The 13,654-nt window shown below is 38.1% G+C and overlaps 1 protein-coding gene across 1 annotated transcript in view; it reads left to right on the top strand.

The window, feature by feature from the left end:
* The window catches only part of WDHD1 (WD repeat and HMG-box DNA binding protein 1), a 68,672-nt gene that overhangs the window by 18,579 nt on the left and 36,439 nt on the right, over positions 1–13,654 (top strand). The window contains exons 10-13 of the mRNA XM_049767025.1: positions 3,354–3,558; positions 7,411–7,598; positions 10,019–10,203; positions 12,844–13,085. Of these exons, the coding sequence (XP_049622982.1) occupies positions 3,354–3,558; positions 7,411–7,598; positions 10,019–10,203; positions 12,844–13,085 (820 nt within the window). The remainder of the gene's footprint in view (positions 1–3,353; positions 3,559–7,410; positions 7,599–10,018; positions 10,204–12,843; positions 13,086–13,654) is intronic.

Below are 13,654 nucleotides of genomic sequence, written 5' to 3' on the forward strand. Positions count from 1 at the left end.
CCCCTGAGCATCAAACAGCTGTGGCCCGAAAAACCAAAAAAAAAAAAAATTAAAAAAAAAAAAGAGTGGTTGTAGATCAAATTAATTTGGAAACCTTTGTCCTATCATAAAAAGTGGAGTATTTAAAAACAACTCTTTTTTTCTTTGGTTTTGCCTTTGGGCCACCTGGCAATGTTCAGAATATATTCTTGGCTCTGCACTCAGAAATTACTCCTGATGGTATTTGGGGATTCTTGAAATCTGGGCTCGGGGCCGGGCGGTGGCGCTCGAGGTAAGGTGCCTGCCTTACCTGAGCTAGCCTAGGAGACGGACCGCGGTTCGATCCCCCGGCGTCCCATATGGTCCCCCAAGCCAGGAGCGACTTCTGAGCGCATAGCCAGGAGTAACCCCTGAGCGTCACCGGGTGTGGCCCAAAAACCAAAAAAAAAAAAAAGAAATCTGGGCCCAGTGCATGCAAAGCCCTTACCTACAGTACTATTATTCCAATCCCTAAATATTTAAAATTGTTTAACTTTATGTTTCCCAAATATGTTTTAGTAATAAACATATCCTTTTTTAATATTCCTGGATATTCCAATGAATACCTTTGTGAAATACTGTTTTAGGATTGCTAATTAAGTAAATGTTGTATAGGTAAAAATTAGAATTGATGACTGCATCTTAGTTTGTCCTAAAAGTCTCAGTCCTGAATTAACCATTACTCTTAATATATACCTAATAAATAGGTAAACTTATATAGTCATTCAGCCTAACTGAACTTCTTTATATAGCATGGAGGTAGGGCATTTGCCTTGCATGCAGAGGGATGGTGGTTCGAATCCTGGCATCCCATATGGTCCCCTGAGCCTGCCAGAAGTGATTTCTGAGCATAGAGCCAGGAGTAACCCCTGAGTACTGCCAGGTGTGACCCCAAAACAAAAAAAAAAAAACAAATAAAAAATTTCCATATTGTTTTTTTAATTTCCATTTGGGCAAATATAGCCCACACCCTATTTTCTTTTTTTCTTTTGTTTTTTGTTTTTTGGTCACACCTGGCAGCGCTCAGGGGTTACTCCTGGCTCTCCACTCAGAAATTGCTCCTGGCAGGCTCAGGGGACTATATGGGATGCCGGGATTCGAACCAATGACCTTCTGCATGCAAGGCAAACACCTTACCTCCATGCTATCTCTCCGGCCCCAAACCCTATATTTTAACAGGAAAAGTAGGGGGTTGTCTTATACACCCAGTCGTTTTATATGCTGGAAAATACGGTAATTTATATGGTCATAATAGTATATTTTTTCATCCAACATGAGTGTCTATATTGAGAACAGTGAAGTTTAATAGTGTACATGTACTCAGGGAGTTGGAATAGTTGAAAAAAATTGTACCAGATCCTTATCTTCCATCATAATCTGGTGAGTTAATAGGATATACCAAATAGATAATGATTAAAACTCAGAAAACAAACACCAAACAGAATAGATACCCAACCTTTAACAAGCTGTAAGGTGGAGACCAGTTGCACTAGGATTCTGGGGGTAAAGGAGGGATATGTGGAAGACATGCTGGGAACAGGATTGGAGGGAGGACAACATTGGTGGTGGGAATGCCCTTCATTCATTGTCACTATGTACCTTAAATAATTCTGTGTAATGAACTTCAGTCACAATAAAAAAAAAACTCAGAAAACAAAATAGCACTATATATACTTGGAAATATGGAAGTATAAGAAGACATAACCAAAGAACAGGTTTATTTTATAATAAACTGTAATTTATATTTCTGTATAACAGTTGATCAACACAGAAAGTCAATTTAAAAAGAATCTGTTTTAAAAGTCATCTCTTATAAAGCCTTTTGTATTACTATTAATACTTAATGGCCATCATAAATAAAGCCAGGACACTCATTTTTCAGTAAGAAATTTAAAAAATTTAAAAATAAAAAAAGTAAAAAAATTTTTTGTGTGAAATGGTGATCAGAGTCTGTTCCCAGCTCTGTGTTTGGGGATTGCCTCCATGTGGTGCTCGAGGATCAAACCTGGTCTTCTATATGTAAAGTGTCTTGTTCTATCCATTGAGTTATCCATAGTCACCTCCCCAATTTTTAAAAAATTCTCTTTTGGGTGGTTGTGATTTTTGGGCCACATTCTTCTATGCTCAGGACTTATTCTGTGCTTAGGGATCACTCCTGGAGGTGCTCTAGGGACTGCATATGGTGTTGGGAGTTAAACTGCATGCAAGGCTAGCCTTGTACTCTCTACTATCTCTCCAACCCGTACCCTATTTTTTGGATCAGTTCTAAGCAAATAACATTTTTTAGGGCCACACCCTGCAGTGCGCAGGAGTTCAGGGGTCATTTCTGGCAAACTTAAAACTGGGTTGATTGCATGCAAGGCCAGCATCCTACCTGTTATACTATTGCTTTGACCCCATGAGTATGTTAACTTCTGCTTTTTTGTTTTTGTTTTTTGTTTTTATTTGTTTGTCTTGGTTTTTTTTTTTTTTGGTCACACCCGGCAGCACTCAGGGGTTACTCCTGGCTCTATGCTCAGAAATCGCCCCTGGCAGGCACAGGGGACCATATGGGATGCCGGGATTCGAACCAACCATCCTTCTGCATGGAAAGCAAATGCTTTACCTCCATGCTATCTCTCTGACCCGAGTATGTTAACTTTTAAGCCTCCTCCCCCAAAGGCATTTTTGAGGTGCTTACAGGTGGGTTACTTTTCTGGGAAATGACTTGAAGAGTAAAATATTACCATATCTGGGTCGTATCATTTTATATTTTTGGTTTTTGGGCTACATACACCCAGCAGTGCTCAGTTCTTCCTACTGTCTCTACCCTCAGATATCACTCCAGGCAGGGCTTGGGGGACTACCTGGAGATCCTGGCTCGAACCTGGGTTGGGCAAATGCCTTTTCTGCTGTACTCTTAACTCCCAGGTTCTAGAATATTTTTTATATATCCTATACTTCTGTGCTAATCTTAGTTTCTGATTTATTAAAAAAATACTAGAACTTAGAAATATAAATAGTCCTCGAGGGGCCGGGCGGTGGTGCTGGAGGTAAGGTGCCTGCCTTGCCTGCGCTAGCCTAGGACGGACCGCGGTTCGATCCCCCGGTGTCCCATATGGTCCCCCAAGAAGCCAGGAGCAACTTCTGAGCGCATAGCCAGGAGTAACCCCTGAGCCTCACAGGGTGTGGCCCAAAAACCAAAAAAAAAAAAAAAAAAAAAGTCCTCTAATACTTTATAAATTATTATCAAGGTGTTCCTTAAGCTGGTGGAGTTTATAGATAGGTACATGTATATGACACTTGCATAATTAAATTCAGACAAGTAACTAAGCTTTTGTATTAATTTGTTCAAGGTATCTAGCAGAGTGGAAAAGGATTACAATGATCTTTTTGATGGAGATGATTCAAGTAATGCTGGTGATTTTCTTAGTGACAACGCAGTCAAAACCTCCTCTTTTTCAAAAGGGATTGTGAATGATGAGGATGATGATCTCATGATGACTTCAGGTTGTTCCAGACAACGAAGCCATATACTAGATGATGATGAAAACTCAGTTGGTATGAGTTAACTTTTTGAATGTGATGATTCATCCTATTGTTAATATTTTTAATTTTTACTAAAGCCATTAAAAATTACTGAATTTTTAAATTCATTAAAAAATACTGAATACTATGTAACATTAAATATTTACCGTAAAGAGGTGTCAGAGACAGCATGTGGCTTAACTGTAGAGTACCAAAATCTAGTTCTTTTTCTTTGGTTTTTGAACCACACTTGGTGATATCTCAGGGGTTACTCCTGGCTATGTGCTCAGAAATGGCTCCTGGCTCAGGGGACCATATGGGATGCCGGGGGATTGAACCGTGGTCTGTCCTAGGTCAGCCTCGTGCAAGGCAAACACCCTATCGCTGTGCCACCACTCCGGGCCCCCAAATTCTAATTCTTGAATGTACTGTAGAAATGATCCCTGAAAGTATAGTCTTAGCTATTCTTTATTTAAAAATATTCTTTTTAAATTCTTTTAAAAAGTTAATAATAGGGGCCAGAGAGATAGCATGGAGGTAAAATTTGCCTTCCATGTAGAAGGTCAGTGGTTCGAATTACGGCATCCCATGTGGTTCCCCGAGCCTGCCGGGGTGATTTCTCAGCATAGAGGCAGAAGTAACTCCTGAGCGCTGCTGGGTGTGACCCAAAAAAACCCAAAAACAAGCAAACAAAAACAGTTAATAATATAGAAAATATTCAGTCAGCTGATGACAGAAAGAGAAAAAAGGTGGCTAATAGTAATAATGGTATCAGCATTGAGCTTGTAAGACTATTTAGCATGCTAACCATTAGCCATCTATGATTGTTGAGCACTTGAAATATAATTAATTCAAATCAATGTGTGATATGAGTATAAAATGTAACCATATTTGAAAATAGATTTTTTTTTGTTTTTTGTTTTTTTTTGGTTCTTGGGCCACACCCGATGATGCTTAGGGGTTACTCCTGGCTATGCGCTCAGAAATTGCTCCTGACTTGGGGGACCATTTGGGATGTTGGGGGATGGAACCGGGGTCTGTCCTAGGCTGGTGTGCTCAAAGCAGATGCGTTACAGCTTGTACCACCACTCCGGCCCTACATTTGAAGATAGTATTACAAAGAATGTCACTCAACTACTTTTTATATTCAGATTTGTTGAAATGGTCAGATTTTAAATACAGTTCATTAAAATTAACTACCCATTTTTACTTTTTAAATTGGAATTTTAATTTGTTTGACTTTGTTTTGGGGATACACCACAGCCTTATACCAACATATTGCTTGAATAAGCAGCATTTTAATAGCTTTTCAGAAAAATATCTCTTGAAAATTCTTTGACAACTACATCAAAACTCACCAAAAGATAAGTTCTTAAATATAGCTTGGCATTATAGAGTACAAATCTTACTTTTGGGGGTTGGAGCAGTGGCACAGGCAGGGGTCTCAAACTCGCAGCCCGTGGGCCACAAGGCCGTACAACATTTTGTGGTCCTGCCCTAGAGGAATCTTTTTTTGTTTTGTTTTGTTTTAGTTGTTTGGGTCACACCCCCCAATGTTCAAGGCTTACTACTGACTTTGCACTCAAGGATCACCCCGACTTTGCTTCCTGCGTCCCGCAGGTAAATTGAGTTTGAGACCCTGCCATAAAGCTGCTGCCTTGTACATGCTAGCCTAGGATGAACCACAATTCAATCGGCATCCTATATGGTCCCCCAAGCCAGGAGCCATTTCTGAGCACATAGCCAGGAGTAACCCCAGAGATATCACTAGGTGTGGCCGAAAAACTAAAATAAAAAACGAAAACAAAACACTTTTCAATTCTATTACATAAAATTCATTGGAATAATTTTCGAAACCAGCTTTTTCCCATGTTAGATATTGCAACAATTACTGGTAATTTGGAAAATACTGGTTTGTTAAATTTTGCAAATCATTATCGATACATGATTAAATTTTGTTTCTCAAGACTAGGGTTGCCCAGAAAAATGGTTTCTGTTAGTAGTATAACCAATCTCATTAGTAGGTTTGAAATTTTAGGAGATATAAAGCTTCTGGTGGCTGACACAAATTTTCCAATATGCTGATTTTCACTTGAAAGGTAAAATTTTATCATTGGCAACAATAATTTTTCTATTGTACTTTAACTAGAAGGCATAATGTCTCCAAGGTTTAGTAGTTTACTCAGCTGTAATGGATTGTATCATGTATGACTTCATACAAAACAGTGTTGTAAATGACTGGCTTAGAGCATTCACATTTCAGCAATTATTATGGAATCTTCACAAAGATGCATCTTACGCTTTTTTTCCTATTTAATTATTCTTACATGTAAGTATTTTTCTGTCTGATTATATCAAGAGCAGTTGAATAACAAAGCCAGCTATGTCACCAAGGTTGTTCCAGTGACCAAAAGATAGGCCATACCTCCCATGATGTGTTCCTAAAAATCTAGAAATTTATCTTAGATTATCTGGAGACTTTCCTCCCAAATGGATAGAATATTTTTCTGAAAACTCTTAGTTTATTAATCTTAATAACCACAATTAAAGTACAGTAGTAAGGCCAGAGTGGTAGCACAGTGGCAGGGTGTTTACCTTGCACGTGCCTGACCCAGGACTGATGTTTGATCCCCAGCATCTCGTATGGTCACTTGATTCAGGAGCAGTTTCTGAGTGCAGAGTCTGGAGTAACTCCGGAGTGCCGATGGGTGTGTCCCTCCAAAACAAACAAATAAACAAAAAAGTACAGTAGTAAAAGACAGCTGTGAATAAAAACTTTTCACTTCCTGAGGTCATGTATGTTAAATATGGGATAGTATACTTGCCTTGCATGTTTAAAGTTTTGAGTTCTATCATCAGTCTCCTCCCAAACACACTAAGTTTACATCTGTGTTATAGTGAATGCCTAACTCTTGCCCATAGAAGGGAAGTAACCTCAACATATCCTGTCAGTTCTTTTTTCTTTTTTTTTTTTCTTCACATATCTGCTGGTGTTCAGGGATAACTCCTGGCTCTGCACTCAGGAATTAGTCCTGACAGGCTCTGGAGAACTTTACAGTATGCCAGAAATCAAACCCAGCAAAGGTGCGTACAGGGCAAATGTTCTGCCCACTGTACTGTCACTTTGGCCCCCAGTTAATTTTATTAAATGACAGGTTCACTTGCGTTTCCTTTTTTTTTTCTTTTTTTGTTATTTGGTTTTTGGGCTACACCCAATGATGCTTAGGGGTTACTCCTGGCTATGAACTCAGAAATTGCTCCTGGCTTGGGGGACCATATTGGATGCCAGGGGATCAAACTAAGGTCCATCCTAGGTCAGCGCATGCGAGGCATATGCCTTACCGCCTACGCTACCTCTGGCCCCTCAGCTGCATTTTCATGAAATTTAAGCTGGTTCGAATTACAACTTAACTGCAGAATTTGTTGAATATTTTTTTTAGAACAGAGCTTGTTTTAATATGTGAATTTAATATCTGAAAGATTTAAGCTAATAAAATATTTTTGGTTTAAAAAGTGCTCAAGGGTTACTCCTGCTGTGCTCAGAGGGCAGTGTATTACTGAGCTCCATCCTGGGTCTCCAACATGCAAAACATGCTCTCTAGCTCTTTGAGCTGTCTATCTCCTTAGCTCTATCAGTGAGTACTGGTTAACATTCAAAGGCTGCTCTTATGGACTGGTTTCATGCAAAGGCACCAGCAGTTTTACAAAACCTTTATCATATTTATACCATCACTACAGATGTTAACCCAGTGAAAAGGCAAATATCAGTTAACTAAAGTATGAACAGAAAAGGTCATTTATTAGATTTTTATAACAATTTTTTATTTAAATTTTTTTAATGTCATTAGTGTCTTGAGTATCAATTATAATCTTTTTGTATTCTAGATCTTACAATGCTAAAAACTGGTTCAAATCTTCTCAAAGGGGAGGAGGAAGATGATCAAGCAGCAACCACTCACACTCGACCCCTTGTAACATCCCAAAGATCGTTTTATGATGGGCCTATGCCAACTCCTCGGCAAAAACCATTTCAGCCGGGTTCTACACCCTTGCATCTTACTCACAGATTCATGGTAAACTTGGATCTACACTGAACTTTTAAATATTCTTACCTCATTTTTTTTTTTTTGTTTGTTTGTTTCTGGGCCACATCTGGCAGCACTGGCTCTGCACTTGTAAATTACTTCTGACAGGCTGGGGAGGCGGGGGCTCTATGGGGTACCAAGAATTGAACCCAGGATGGCCATGTGCAAGGCAAACAGCCTACCCACTGTGCTATTGTTCTGGCTTCTCTTACTTCACTTTTAAACATCTTACCTTAGTAATGTTAATTTTACTTGGTGAAAAATATTTTTAGGGGCCAGAGCAGTGGCGCAGCAATAGGGCATTTGCCTTGCACACGGCTGACTAAGGATGGACTGTGGTTCAATCCCCCAGTGTCCCATATGGTCTCTCAAGCCAGGAGCGATTTCTGAGCGCTTAGCCAGGAGTAACCCCTGAGCGTCATTGGGTGTGCCCCCCCCAAAAAAAAAAAAAATAAATAAAATTTTATTTTTTGGTTTTTGGGTCATACCCAGCAGTGCTCAGGGGTTATTCCTGGCTCAGAAATCGCACCTGGCAGGCATGGGGGACCATATGGGATGCCAGGAATTGAACCACCATCTATTGTGGATCTGCTGGGTGCAATGCATCGCCCTACTGTTGTGCTATCTCTCCGGCCCCCTAAAAAAAATGATTTGAATATTGTGGATGATCAATTCTATGATTAACTTATTTTTAGTCCTATTTCAACCTTACTAATAAAAATTAAAATTCTGCTTTGAAAAATGACATCATGATCTTATGATTGTTAATCTTCAATAATTTTTCGGTGTTTCCAAACTTCATTTTTTACCTTAAATAGTGTTAGTTCTATATAAGTGATTATACTGATTTTAAAACACTAGTCAGAGGTTGTTATTTTTGCAGTTATTATTATTTTTTAAAGACAACTATAATATATTAGGAGATAAATGCTTTGAAGAAAATCTGTCACATTTCCTTGTTCCATCCCTCTTGAATACAAGCTCCACATGATAGAAATAATTTTTTCTGGGCTGCAGAGATAGTACACTAGGTAGGTTTGATTCCTTTCGCTACCCCAGATGGTCCCCTGAGTACCAGTAGGAGTGATTCCTGATTTAAGAACGCATGAACTCAAAAAAATATTTTTTTCTATTTTTTTATTATGGGCTTTGTTAGTTCATTTGTTTTGTTTGTTTTCAGAAATCAAGTCCAGGACCATTGAGTTACTTCCCTGCACCTAAGATCTTTGTTTTCTTTACTGAAGCATTGAGAATAAAGTATGACATACAGAAATTAAATATATATTTCTGAATCACTAAACCACTTTTTTATCTTAGGTTTTAGAACTGAAACAGGTTAATATTTCTATTTGTTGATTTTTACCACCGAGAGTTTTATCTTTTTTGGAAGCTATATCTTACATGAGCTTGTCTCTAAATATTAATAATGATTTTTATATTTATACAGTTTTGCTGTTAGCTTAATTTTTTATTATTAACTCACATTTGTGATAGATAAATTTTCTAATGTGGTTATTATTTGTATTGCCTTATAATGTATTTATTACTATAACAAATTAAGTTTTATATTATAGCAGAAATTACAGTTATTTACATTTGCAGGCAATATTATTTTGGGGGGGTTTGGGTCACACCCGGCAGAAATTGCTCCTGGCAGGCTCAGGGGACCATATGAGATACTGGGATTTGAACCCCTATCCTTCTGCATTCAAGGAAAACGCCCTACTTCCATGCTATCTCTCCAACCCAGCAGGCAATAATTTTCAGTGTTTGCTTTTTTGGGAGGGATGTGCATTCTGCCTAGGGCTTACTCTTGACTGTACTCAGAAGTGCAAATCACTCCTTACCAGGAGTGAAGTTGTTGGGGATTGAACCCAGGTTGACATATGCAAGGCAAGCTCCCTACACTCTGTACTATTTATTGCTCTGGCCATCTATGTTTCTTCAAAATTTAATGGTTTGGTTATTTAAGGGCCAATTTTAAAGTTTTAATGACAGTGTAAGTATTGATATGAAATACTTTACTATAAAGTTCTTTCTCGTGAGGAAAAGTAAATAGTAATGCTAACTCTGATGTTACTAGTTAGAGGTAGAATAGCCCAATTGCTTCTATAACTTAAAGTTTAATATTGAATGATTATATTTGTTAATTTGTACTACTCTAGCTTGCTAATTCTAGGAGCTTTACTTTTGTTTTCTTGTCTTGTGGCCGCAGCCATGGGACACAGGACTTATGCTTAGCTTTGTGCTCAGGAACTACTTCTTGCTGTGTTTGGGGGACCATATGGGATGCTTGGTATCAAATCTGGGTGGGCTGCATGCTAGCTCCTTACCTTTTGTACTTATCTCTCTGGCCCCTACAGCTTCACTTTTTTTTCAGACTGATATTTACCTTTACATGTTTGTAGGTATGGAATTCTATTGGAATTATTCGCTGTTATAATGATGAACAAGACAATGCCATTGATGTGGAGTTTCATGATACCTCCATACACCATTCAACACACTTATCAAACACTATGAATTATACAGTAGCAGATCTTTCTCATGAAGCTATTTTGTTTGGCTGTGAAAGTGCTGATGAAGTAACAAGGTAATGTCAAGTCTTAGTAACTGTTAAGTATTGGAATTGTTGAAAATCAATGTCTAATAAAACAAGATTTTATGTTGTAATATGAAATTTCAGAGTTTAATACAAATCTACCTATTAGACCTCAAGTCATACTTTGAATTTGTTTAAGTGCCCCCTCATTACCTTTTCTTTTCTTTTTTTTTTTTTGGTTTTTGGGTCACACCCAGCAGTGCTCAGGGGTTGGTTACTCCTGGCTTTATGCTCAGAAATTGCTCCTGGAGGCGGGAAGGTGGCGCTAGAGGTAAGGTGTCTACCTTGCAAGCGCTAGTGTAGGACGGACCTCGGTTCGATCCCCCGGTGTCCCATATGGTCCCCCCAAGCCAGGGGCGATTTCTGAGCGCATAGCCAGGAGTAACCCCTGAGCGTCAAACGGGTGTGGCCCAAAAACCAAAAAAAAAAAAAAAAAAAAGAAAAGAAATTGCTCCTGGCAGGCTCAGGGCACCATATGGGATGCCGGGATTTGAACCACTGTCCTTCTGCATAGAAGGCAAACATCTTACCTCCATGCTATCTCTCTGGCCCCTCACTACCTTTTCGTTATCTTTCATACATGCCAAATTATATCATTTATAATAAAAAAGTGAGCTCTAAAAAAATTTTTGGGGGGGTTTTGGGTCACACCCAGCAGCGCTCAGGAGTTCCTCCTGGCTCTATACTCCTGGCAGGCACAGGGGACCATATGGGATGCCGCAATTCGAACCACCGTCCCCTGCATGCAAGGCAAACACCCTACCTCCATGCTATCTCTCTGGCCCCTCTAAACATTTTTTTAATAGTACAATAAAATATTTTAAAAACTTGGTCTGAGGATATAGTTCACAGTTGTACAATTTTCTTGTGTGTGTGTGTGTGTGTGTGTGTGTGTGAGAGAGAGAGAGAGAGAGAGAGAGAGGGAGGGAGGGAGGGAGGGAGGGAGAGAGAGAGGGAGGGAGAGAGAGAGAGAGAGCGTGTGCGCCCTGGGTTTTATTTTTGACCTGTTTTTAAAAATGAGAAAGTATTTTAAAAAAGTACAGAATTTAGGGTAGAGTAAGGATTTGGGTCACATTAAGTGGTGCTAAGGGTTTACTCCTGGCTCTGTGCTCAGGAGTCGCTCCTAGTCATCTCTGGAGATCCATCTATGGTGCTATCCATTGAACCTAGGTCTGCTGCACACAAAGCCTCTGTATTATCTCTCCAGCCCCCTCCCAGAAGTACAGAATTTTTAAGAAAATGAAAATTTCCCCAGATATATACTGCCAGATACAACTATTAACTCTGATATGTATGCTTCTAGGTTTGTTTGTTTTTTTTTTATAGAAGTTCCTCTCAAAATTTTACTGAGGTATAATTAAATAAAACACTACTATTGGTATATAGTTTGATGAATTTAACAAATGGATGTATACTCTGATAGCCATTTTTTGCAGGAAGAAACAAGATCCAATTATGATTATGTGTTCAAGTCTGAGAAACTATAAACTGGGTTATATTAATATTTTTATTAGTTTTTAGATTTATGCACTATAATGCTATTTAATTAAATTAGTTTTATTGTTGGTTCAGTGGCTTTATTCTGAGTATCTTTATAATTAGAATATTCATTTCAGTGTGTAATTTTTATTCTAGTTCTCCTCTTTTCCTAAATATAATATTTCTTTATTATTGATGGTTACCTTTCATTTAAAAATTGATTTTGAGGGCCCGGAGAGATAACACAGCGGCGTTTGCCTGGCAAGCTGCCGATCCAGGACCAAAGGTGATTGGTTCGAGTCCCAGTGTCCCATGTGGTCCCCCGTGCCTGCCAGGAGCTATTTCTGAGCAGACAGCCAGGAGTAACCTCTGAGCATCGCTGGGTGTGGCCCAAAAACTAATTTAAAAAAATGATTTTGAACTACAGAAATTCAGGGCTACCTCTGATTTTTAAAATAATATGACATGTTTTCTTTTTCTTTTTTCTTTTTAAAAAAATCTTTGAATTGAGCTATATTTGGTATGCTTAGGGCCTATTCCTGGCTCTGTGCTCAGCGTTCACTCCTGAGTGGGCTGCTATAAGACCATATGGAGTACTGAAGATACCCACATTAAAGACATGTGTCCTGCCTACTACACTGTTATTCCAGTATTTTGTATCTGTTTCATGAAACTTAAGTTTAATAATAACAACTTATTACAAAGACAAAAGATTGGGAACATTATATTGTTAATTTGTAATCTTATTGGCTGAAATTTCTTTTTTGCCTTTTTTTGCTTTGTTTCTCCATATTGAAGTTTTTTGTTTTGTTTTTCACTGAAAATACTGTTGCCAAGCATTTTGATACTTCCTATATTAACATTTTTTTGTGTATATTTACAATCCAGAAGCATACTCTATGGATTTTAGCTCATTTTTAAAAATTTAATTTCTATAGGGCTGCGGATTAAACAAAATTTTTTCCTGTATGTAAATATTCTTCTATAACGTGATGGTTATATGTGGTTTTGTTATAATGTAGTAAACAATTACTAGTAAATAATTTGTACAGTATAGTAAAAACTTACATCTTAAGTAATTGGTTTTATTGCTGACTGTTATATAAAAGTTATCATTTAAAGTTGATTGTTCCTGTCTTGTTTTATTTTCAGTAAGCTTCACTGCTTACACTTCAGTTCTTGGGATTCAAGCAAAGAGTGGATGGTAGATATGCCTCAAAATGAAGATATCGTGGCCATATGCCTTGGCCATGGTTGGGCTGCTGCCGCCACTAGTGCCTTGCTCCTTCGCTTGTTTACTATTGGAGGTGTTCAGAAAGAAATCTTCAGTCTTCCTGGGTCTGTGGTGTCAATGGCAGGACACGGAGAACAGCTTCTCATTGTTTATCACAGAGGTGATCATTTTCGGTCTTTTTTTACATTACCATGCTCTGAAATAATTGACCTTTTATTTCTAGAAGAACTGCATTATAGGAAATAAAATACGATGTTTGGGTAACTAAGATCATTCCTTTCTTTTGTATGTTTCAACAGTTTTTCTGATTGTTTTGGTTTGGTTTTGACCTGATGGTACTTGGATGTGGTCCCACTCCTGATAATTCTTTTACTCTTCTGCTTTTTTCCCACCCTTATTCTGATCTCTTAATTACAGTGCTGTAATAGACTATTATAGCCTGTCTTCTCTAAGATTCTCTCTAGGTTAAGGACTTTTAGTCTTTTGGCTACTTAACCATAGTAAGAAATACATTTGTATTGCCATTCTGAACAGATGTGTAAATATACACCCCAAAGTATATACTTAATAATTTATATAATTTTTCTTTAAATATTGGTTATTATTATCAGTTAACTTCATGACTCAGGCCAAAAATACAGAAACTACTCTCCAGTTGACCACTTAAGATCTTTTTTTTTTTTTTTTTTTTTTTTTTTTGGTTTTTGGGCCACACCCGTTTGACGCTCA

Source organism: Suncus etruscus, chromosome 2, assembly GCF_024139225.1.
Source record: "Suncus etruscus isolate mSunEtr1 chromosome 2, mSunEtr1.pri.cur, whole genome shotgun sequence".
In the NCBI taxonomy this organism is placed as follows: Eukaryota; Metazoa; Chordata; class Mammalia; order Eulipotyphla; family Soricidae; genus Suncus; species Suncus etruscus.